The 10,092-nt window shown below is 36.8% G+C and overlaps 1 protein-coding gene across 1 annotated transcript in view; it reads right to left on the reverse strand.

The window, feature by feature from the left end:
• ctnnd2a (catenin (cadherin-associated protein), delta 2a) overlaps window positions 1–10,092 on the reverse strand; it is a 179,813-nt gene that overhangs the window by 11,222 nt on the left and 158,499 nt on the right. The window contains exon 19 of the mRNA XM_016503673.1: window positions 6,558–6,684. Within this exon, the coding sequence (XP_016359159.1) occupies window positions 6,558–6,684 (127 nt within the window). The remainder of the gene's footprint in view (window positions 1–6,557; window positions 6,685–10,092) is intronic.

Raw genomic sequence — 10,092 nt, forward strand, 5'->3', positions numbered from 1 at the left:
CCAATTTGTTGGCAGAGGCTATTTACATTAACTCCGCACCAATGCCTGGCTGTGATTAACAGCACTGCAAAAGACACTTGCATTTCCGAAGTTTCAGTGGCGCAGCGATTAAAACGTGAGCTGTTTGCTTTTGACGCAGTCGACCCGAGTTCGATCCTGGCTTTTGTCAAACTCATGCTTCTCCTTTTCCCATCACATACCAGATCAGAAAGAAAGAAATTTCATTTCAATAAAAATTAAGTAAATATTTGAAAAAACGCCTCAATAATACAGTGTTGTGTATGCTTTAGGTAGGTTTTTGTCCCAATAAAGTGGCATTCATCTAATACAATTTATATATATGTGATAATTTACACTCAATATGTCATTGCATACTGTTTTATAATGTACTACAGTATTGAGGTATAAATATCTGCCACCTAACTACTATTTACACTCCTGTTGCTAAAGAAAACGCTGCTATTTTAGTGTAAACCAAATTGATCATTATTTGCACTTAGTGTAACTAGAATATATCCCTTTTTAATATATCGCCACTTAGTGTAACTACCAAAAATATCAATAAAGACAGCTCAGTGTTGATTTAGTTCTGTCCAATATGTAAAGTTAATCAATTATGAAATGAGTTCAATTGGGCAATATAGCATTGTTTACTAGTATGAAGCCTTATTAACAAGCCTTTGTAAAAATAACAGTTTTTTTTATTTATGCATTTAGCAGACACTTTTATCCAAAGCGACTTACAGTGCATTCAGGCTATACATTTTTTTACGTCATGTGACAGCACTTAAGCATACTACTCTGAAACATTTATTGCTTATTGTATACTGTTTCACACACTATTCTTTAAAAAATAGTAGGCAGTATGCACTGTGTACTGGGCAGTAAGCAGTAAGCAAGTATGCCATTTCGAACACAGCCACAGACTTTGGGGAAATGTTAGTAATGTGCAAAAGTTAATTCAAATACAGCACAACTCCTTCATACATACGTTCATACATTTCTTCATACAGAATTATTATCAGAGCAGATTTATTGTATTATTTAAACCAGGGGTGTCCAATCCTGGTCCTGGAGATCTACCTACCTGCAGAATTCAGTTCCAACCCTGATCTGGTACAGACCTGTCTGTAATTATCAAGTGCTCCTGAATATCTTAATTAGCTGGTTGTGATCGATCTGGGTTGGAGTTGAATTTTGCAGGAAGGTAGATCTCCAGGAACAGGATTGAGCACCCCTGATCTAAACTGTATCACTTGATGTATAATTGGGCTGTTTGGCCTGATTTCTCTCTCTGTCCATGAGCTCTGTGTTTTGTCCTAGCCACTTCAAAACTTCTTCCCTCTGTGCTTAAAAATCTCTTCCAGCCTCAATGCTCTAACCGGATCAGCGCCACTCCCCCTCCGGCCCTCCTACAGCCTGGTCTGATAGAGCCTGGATCCCTGGATAGTGGGCAGCAGCACTATCTCCAAAGCACACAGCTACCCGAGGGCTCACGGGCACGGAAGACCTCTCTGGCCAGCATAGAAGGATTTAGACACACCCACATGCACACACACCTATTACTGATTAGCCCTGACCATGAAACATAAACCGGCTCATATACACACGCTCTTTTATACACACACTCCAATAAATCACATAATCGCTTTAAGCACCACTCTTCCCACAATGGCCAAGAGAAACATTAGCATGCTAATTATTTCAAACCCATAATCAGATTATAACCGCAAGTGCTTTACCCTCCTCTAAACTGCCTTGATATGACTCCTAATCTAATAATTGCTCCTCAACAATGCATTATTTTGCAAAAATATGCACATAACTGATAATCGGTCTTAAATATTGAGGAGCTCCAGCGGTTACGGAGTCAACAAGCGATGAGACTCTCAAAGGCTTCTGTCATGTTTCTATAAACCTCACGAATACAGATTTTCAGAAACACACAAAGCAGTTTTGCAGAAAATCACTACTGATGCATTTAACACAGTGTACAGTGCTTTCTGATTCGATTGTCTTCAGGTAAAGCTGCAACTCTACTGAACAGTTGATGACCTTAATGGTAGAAAATGAAAACAATATTTTTCGATGTACATGTAAGAAAAATTGATATTGTGAAGATACGTGCTAGAAAGCAGATCTTCGTGATTTAGCCAGATTTAGCGAAAGGGCTTTTGTGTCTGAGCTCCACAGGCATTAGGAGAGGAACAACTGATTATTGCTAAACTTGCGTATATCTCCTTGCCTACAGCACTGAATGGACTTGATTCTGAGAAATATGTCCTGATATACCAGCTAATACACACAACAGTTTGGATTGGACCATTATTGTCAATAAATTCCTTGCAAATTAAATTCCTATGAAACCTGATGACATTAATTTGTTGTTGAAGTTAAATGTTAGTCAACTTGAACAACTATGTTATATAGGTTACAACAGGAAATTAGCAATTTGTATGTCTATAAAAACAAAACAAAAAAACTGTGAAGGCCAACTTTCCCTTCTTTCTCAAAAATGATAAATTGTGACAATAAAAAGCTCTTTTAGTCAGGGTAAGCAGTTCAATCTCAGCCACATCATAGATTGTATTTGAAGTGATCTACAGATTGCTTCCATACACTTTCGATCCATTAACACAATGTGTATTTGATATCTCCACTAAAAAAGGAATACTTCACCCAAAAATGAAAATTTGCTGAAAATGTACTAACCCATCAGGCCATCCAAGACATAGATGAGTTTGTTTGTTCATCTGAACAGTTTTGGAGAAATTTAGCATTACATCACTTGCTCACCAATGGATCCTCTGCAGTGAATGGGTGCCATCAGAATGAGAGTCCAAACAACTGATAAAAACATCACAATAATCCACAAGTAATCCACATGACTCCAATCCATCAAATAATGTCCTGTAATATGAAAAGCTGCATGTTTGTACAGTAAGAAAGAAATCAATCATTAAATAAATCATTAGGACTTCAAACCATTGCATCGGCTATGTCCTCTTGTCCATAATATTGTCAACTTGTCTGAATCAGGAGAGAAATATGTGCAGATCAAACAAAAACAGTCCCAAACAGTGCTAATCAAATATGTCTGTGGATTTTGATGTGAGAGAACAACAGGGGATGGACTTTTCCACTAGAGGAAGCATTATTATGGATTATGGACTGGTATTTTTTTTTACTAGAATTGATGGTTTAAAGTTAAAATGCCTTGATTGATTTGTTTCTTAAAAAACACAGCTTTTTGCTTCACAACCAGATGTTAACCGATGGACTGGAGTTGTGTGGATTACTTGTAAATTTCTGACGGTTTTATCAGCTGCTTGGACTCCCATTCTGACGGCACCCATTCACTGCAGAGGATACACTGGTAAGCAAGTGATGTAATGCTAAATTTCTCCAAATCTGTTCTGATAAATAAACAAACTCTACATCATGCATGGTCAAAGGGTGAGTAAATTTTCATTTTTGGGTGAACTATTCCTTTAAATACCAGTAATGAACTCAATTGTACTTTATTAAAATGAACAAAGAGCTCTAAATTGCTGCCCTCAATGTGTCTCAGTAATACAGTAATAGCTGGCGACTCCACATCATGGCTGTTTGTGTTCTTAGTGTCTGGCATCCCATGAAAGTATATCTGAAGGCCTTGTTTGGTGGCATTAGTAGCATCACCTCTGTGCTTCATGATTAAATTATAAAAGTGAGCAAAAATGTGTCAACTCTGGATTGAAGTTCATGCCAAAATAATTGATGTGGATGTACTGACCAGGCAGAGCTCCAACTTAACTTAGCAACTGCCTCAGAAACATTGATCTTGGTGTAATTTTAATGTGAGGTCTGCTGATAGTAATAAAATGATGATGAAAAAAATCAGCGGTCTTCTGTCTATCATTTTTAAATGACAATATTTACACTGTAAGGCATAAAGTAAAAAATATGGCATCATTTTGCACGGCTTTTTTAGTTGAATTTATCTACTTTATTATTTTACATAAATATATTCATAAATGCACCAAGCACAAAACCATAATCTACTCTGCAAACTGTGTGATGAATGCTTTTATGGTGCAAATTCAAAGATGAATGCTTCCAGTGTATCTGTTGATTATAATGGGAGTGATTCACTTTTGATGTGTCACGACGCTCTGCTGGTATCTGCTCTAACTATACGTTTATGGTTGCCAAGCAACATTGCTGCTGAGTGCATTAATACAGAATTAGACCATGCAGGTGCTTCAGGTTATATCAGCTAATTTTACAATGATGTCAAATGTGGCTCATCCAATCATATTTATAATCTATTACGGTTTTGATGTGTTACATTGAGTGAAGCTGTTTTTGCACTTCAGCCAGATTTATGCATTTGTTATGAATAATCTTATGTGTTGGTATGAGTCCATCAAATTCCAATGAAAAGAGAATAAAGCAAGAAAATAGGTACCTTTCATTTGTAAAATATTTAATTTAGTGAATCATTAAAAAAAAAAAAAACCTAAAGTTGATTTATAGCAAAATATTTCATATACAATTTCATATCATATCAAATCATGATATGATTTTGTCTACTTGCCCAAAAAAATAAAAAAATAGAATGAAAAAAAAAATCCTGCTTTTTCAAATTTGAGTAGCTCTTAGCAATGGCAAATTAAACAACCTGAAACAATTGCAAAAAAATAGTTTTAATTTTAATTCTTAAATTTTTGAAAATTAAAATACTAAACAAAATAAATTTCTTACCTTAAATTTGATACTACAGTGTTGCACAAAATAATATCCATTAAAAATATTGCCACTTTTATTGGTGGGCGAATACGCCCACAAAAAGACCATTTATATTGGTAAAGGCTTTTATTGAAATAAAAAATGCATTAAACTCTCGTGCTCTGCTTGTTTGTTCATTTTTTTCCAAAAGCGGTTTCAGAAAAGTTGCCAGAACTTGGTAATAATGAGTATACAAATAAATATCTTTCCACACAGTGAATACATGTCTCTAATGCTGCAACAAAATGGCAAGGTCATGGTATTAGAAATAATTGCAGAGTTGTGAAGTGAATGAATAACATAGTACTGCCAATTTTGCTGTATTATTTTGGCTTTGAGCTCACATGAATCTTAGGAAATGTTAACTGAGTAGCAGCACAGGCGAGACCCTGCGGTCACATTCTGATGCTCTGAACCAAAGAGCACAGCTACTCTCCGGTACGCCTACAAGACCTTAGACACACCAATGTCTCTCTTTCCCCTACCTTCCTTCTCGCCGTCTAACTTTGAGTGCTTTGATCTCAAAAATCTACCGTTCACCGTTTTCATGACACACACTGGAGCTCAGACCATAGAGGAAAAGCCTGCAGACAGAACAGCATGAAACCTGCTGCAAGCCAGTGGATGACTGGAAACCTCAGAGATTCAACTGAGAAAACAAGCAGACAATGAATCAATTTATTTTAAAAATCTACAGAGATCATGTTGAATCATGTAAGCACTGCTCTATGCCATATTTCCTACCGCTAGTCAACTGAATCTACAGTGTCATGGCAAACAAATGTTCATTTTACATGAGACGTGATCTTGCAGCCTAAATTAAATGCAAAGATAACGCACCTTCCTGTCTGTGTGTAAAAACAAACAATGTGTTTAGTTTAATACGATTAATGAACGAAATGACACTTATGACCCAAATCTTTTAATGAATCACCCTGACAAAATCGGCCTAATGAATCCTTCACTGAATCCATGAATTAACATCTGATTAACTTAACCCCAAAATTTTATTTTCAGTCATGTTAAAATCAAACCAATCACTATTTTCTGTAGTTAAGGTTTGTTGGAATCAATATTGTTACTGACTGGTTCTGTTTTTTGGGAATAATATTATTATTATATATTTTTTTCATAAAATATCAAATACAGTAAAAAATAAAATATATACTTATATTTTACTCAGTATACATAATTATATTATATTATAATATATTCTATTATTAAAAAAAAACAACATTAAAACTGCAGGATAACACTGGCTATATATTCATCATAGATGAAATGGCCTGGGAAGGAATTCTATACAAAATTTAACGTAACACTTAAATTTTGCATTAAAGGAAGAAAGAACTTAATTTCATCACTCTGTTCGCCTTCCAGTCATTTAAAGACCCATTAGTCCTAAAATTCCCTCTTCTGCTGCTCAGCCTCCTCCACCAACGGCCCTCTCAAATTCTGAATCTGGGAAAAGTACTTTTCTGCTTCAGCGAGATGCTAAGTCCACCGGAAAAGGTATTAGAGCCACAACCAGCCGGCCATGAATCCACTAACCCCAATAGTAGTGTGGATCATTAACCCTGAGTCCCAGGATGCACTGAGAAATCCCCATCAGTTTAATAGGATTCTATCAGGGTTAAAAAGAGAATCAACCTGCTGTTTGTAATTGTTTTAAATCCAGACTGTAGATCTTGGATTTCAGGACCATGGACAGCAACTCAATATTTCAGCACTGCAGATGTAAAATGTATATGGTGTCATTGTTGAGAAAGATAAATACGTATACTCACCTGATCGGTTATTAGGGGACGTCTGGACTGGAGATACTGACGGAGTGCGTGAGGATGAGTACGGTCTCTGTCTGTCTCTCTCTATTGTTGAGGCCGAGCCAACAAAGTGATACTGTGAGTAGCCATCCTAGAAAAAAAAAAGAAACAGAGAAAAGTCTACAATAATGCATACATTAATTTGTTTTGTCTATTAGATGAGGGTGCACCACACAACATCCTTTTTTAGTATCAACGTACGCTACATTAGCCCACTGTTATCCTGTCAGTTTAGTTTAATTAAGGCCTCCTAGTGCGGAGTCATTACAAAAATCAATGGGCAGATGGAGGTACAGAAATCAATGGACGAATGATCTGGAGTCAGTGGCTGTGGAGAAAGCCTGTTTGATGTGTGATTGAAGCAACCTGAAAGGCTGATGGAGGAGATAAACTAAAGCCATTGGCCACTGGTTCTATGACACGTCTCTGCGAACATCAATCAGTGGGTCTGCTGAGTGTGCTGAGAGCATAGTCATATACTGCATTATTAAAAAAGAGCAACTAAAGGCTGGAATACACTGTCTAAGTGGATTAAGTTGCCTGTATGAGATATTAAAGGCACAATATGTAAGATTGTTTTGATTAAAATATCCAAAAAACACTAAAACTGTGTTATATATTTTGTTGACTTGTGTACTTACATTATACCCAAATGTTTCCAAGAATGTTTAAATCCAGAGAAATAAGCAATTTTAACTAGTGTAACGGACCGTGCCATTGTGTCATCTGCCAATGATGTCATACACCCTCAATTTCTGGTTTTATTTTGAAGAAACCATGGAAACACCAAAGACGCTTTAATATGTTATGCGTTTTATTAGACAGGTGAGCAACTGTTTGGATACATGTATAGAAATTAAATGAAAACTAATCTCTGTTATATAGCTCACACTGTATAGTCTTATGCTGTGTTCAGACCATGTCGTAATTACGATAATTTCGATAATACGAAATTCTAATCGGAGATGTTCACGTACTTGCACTCGGAATTATGCATTTCTATGGCAGCACTATCAACACCTAAACATAACACCTAAATGAATCTGAGGCGGTCAGGTGGTACAGTGGTCTAAGTTGTAGCTCTTAGAAAATTTCCAGTTTACAAGTTGTAATTACGAGTTCTACGAGGAAGCAAATGCTTTTTACAAGTTGGTATCTCGTAATTACGACATGGCGTGAATGCACCTTTATTGATTCAATCTCGTTTTCTTGATTTACTGTGAGTACCATGCTTTTACCATGCCTCAGAGAAAAGACTATTTTGTCAAGTGGCTAACATTGTATAATTAGATACAGTTTTATTTGTAGTAACAGTAATAAAGCATCATACAATATATTTTAAAATTAATTGCATGCCATTTAGCAAGCCATCCAGCATTTATTAATATGATATTCTAATTTCGATGTAGCTTATTGCAGTGTGCAACAAGTGTCTCATAGCAGCTGCCGAGCGAACGCACAGAGTAGCACTATAACAGAACTTTCAACACAATCAAATGTATCTAGTATGATAAAACAGCACTGCTTTACCCAACATACACATGACCGGAATGAAAGGAAGCAGTCATCAAACTATGCATTTGTTTCTTTGTTTGTTTTGAATATTCACCCTCTAGTGGTGAAAATTCCATACTGTGTCTTTAAGAGCATGTATCAGATTATAAATAAGTTCACTCTCTGAATAAATGATCAAATGATTCATACAGCTGATTCATGCGGACATTACTGCAGGGCATAGTACGAGCGTAAAACCACCAAAATCAGTAAAGATAAGCAGTGAGAAAACAATTTCATCCTATTACAAAACTTTAACATCTTACAAGGTCTCAGAATGGGTCAATAATGAAGATGAAGTTTTGTTAGCTAGATATGTGCAAACAGGCTACTGATGTACAATGAGGAAACAAGGAGAACATCTGAAAACTTGCGGCCAACTGAACAAGCCCTCTAACAGGAACACAGAACACTACCCTTGACATCCCATTTGCCCCTCCGTGACATTCCTTTTGTTGGAAAGGTGAGGAATAGATCAAACAGTTTGGTCCCTTCGACTCTGTGCAGTTCAAAGCTGCCCTACTTTCCCAGCATGGCAGAAACTCTGGCAGGAGAAACCACCGCTCTCCACCTAATGTGCCTGTTGCAAATAATGACATTGGACAGGTATTTGAAGGCTCCAAGGGGCGTGAAGAGAGGCACGGAACAAGGAAAAAACGGTACTTGTCGCCTGTCGACTAAAGACCTCTTCAGTAGGGGAGTTTGTCATTTCCTTTTATTCACGCTGTTCTAAGTGTTACTTGAAATTTCAGGTTCAAACATGAGAAATTAAAACTTTTACTTTTATTCTCTATGATGATGGGCCTTTGGGCTGGCTGTGCAATAGAAGATACCAGTATGGATGGATATTTCTTTTGAAGACATTTCCAATATTTGAAAACAATACTTTCAGGGAAGACTGAGTTTCAATGCGATTAAAGAATCTTTTTGCGTTCATTACATCCCATAACTCCTTTCTTTCTTCTTGGTTAAATTGATGGACTTTTGTGCTAAGGCAACTGCTCTTGAGGTGTAAAAATGGTGAATGTTAAATGCATGTGCGTCTTTTAAACCCAAAACCCTCAATTTATTCTGCTAATTCCAGTTGAACGCATGAAGCACCATTACAGGACTGATTCTGACTCAGACCAAGACTGAAAAGACCAAGCAGACCATGCAAAGATGAGTCATTTATGGCAACCTGCCTATCTGTGATTCCTCAATAATGCTGCTTAAGAGTCAGACAGAAAAAAAAAACTTCTGGTGTGGAAATGTGCACTGAAGCAAGCCAATGGCAAGCGCTCATTATTATACTCCCAGAGGCGGATGGAGCCAGGAGCGTTGCTCTTGCTGCGTTGGCTCCCTTGGGTCGCTGAGGCAATTGACTTCCCTGATACTTCCTTGTGGAGAGTGTTGAGGAGGGATGACTGTGGAATTGCATCTCAGGAGGCTGCCAGACTGAATGTAACACCTCTCAGCACAACATGTGTGAGGCTTTAGGCTCAAGATCAATGGCATAAGCAACTTCTCTCTTCTCTCAGGCAAGAACTTTATTTCATCTTAGTCCGGCTCTACGTCATACTGAGTAAATCAAGCCAAGCGCTTCTGGGCTTTCTCACAAACACACACACCTTATTAGTAGATGGAGCTGGAAGCCGTCTGCACTTCAAAGATTTCTGTTTAAGCAGATCAACTGCTGTAACTTTATATGAATTAAATACATGTTATTATGCAAAATTATAAATATTTATGCATTATAGGCCAAAAACTTTTCAAAAAGCAATTTTCAAATGTTGCAAAAAATCTGTTTACTGTACATCTGAACCTCCCTAGAGCATAAATGCAATGCACAAACTCAAACAATAAATTTATGAAATGTATGAATCATTCAGGCTTATATATATATATATATATATATATATATATATATATTAGTGCTGTCAAATGATTAATCGCATCCAAAATA

This window comes from Sinocyclocheilus anshuiensis, unplaced genomic scaffold, assembly GCF_001515605.1.
Source record: "Sinocyclocheilus anshuiensis isolate Anshui unplaced genomic scaffold, SAMN03320099.WGS_v1.1 scaffold1626, whole genome shotgun sequence".
Lineage (NCBI taxonomy): Eukaryota > Metazoa > Chordata > Actinopteri > Cypriniformes > Cyprinidae > Sinocyclocheilus > Sinocyclocheilus anshuiensis.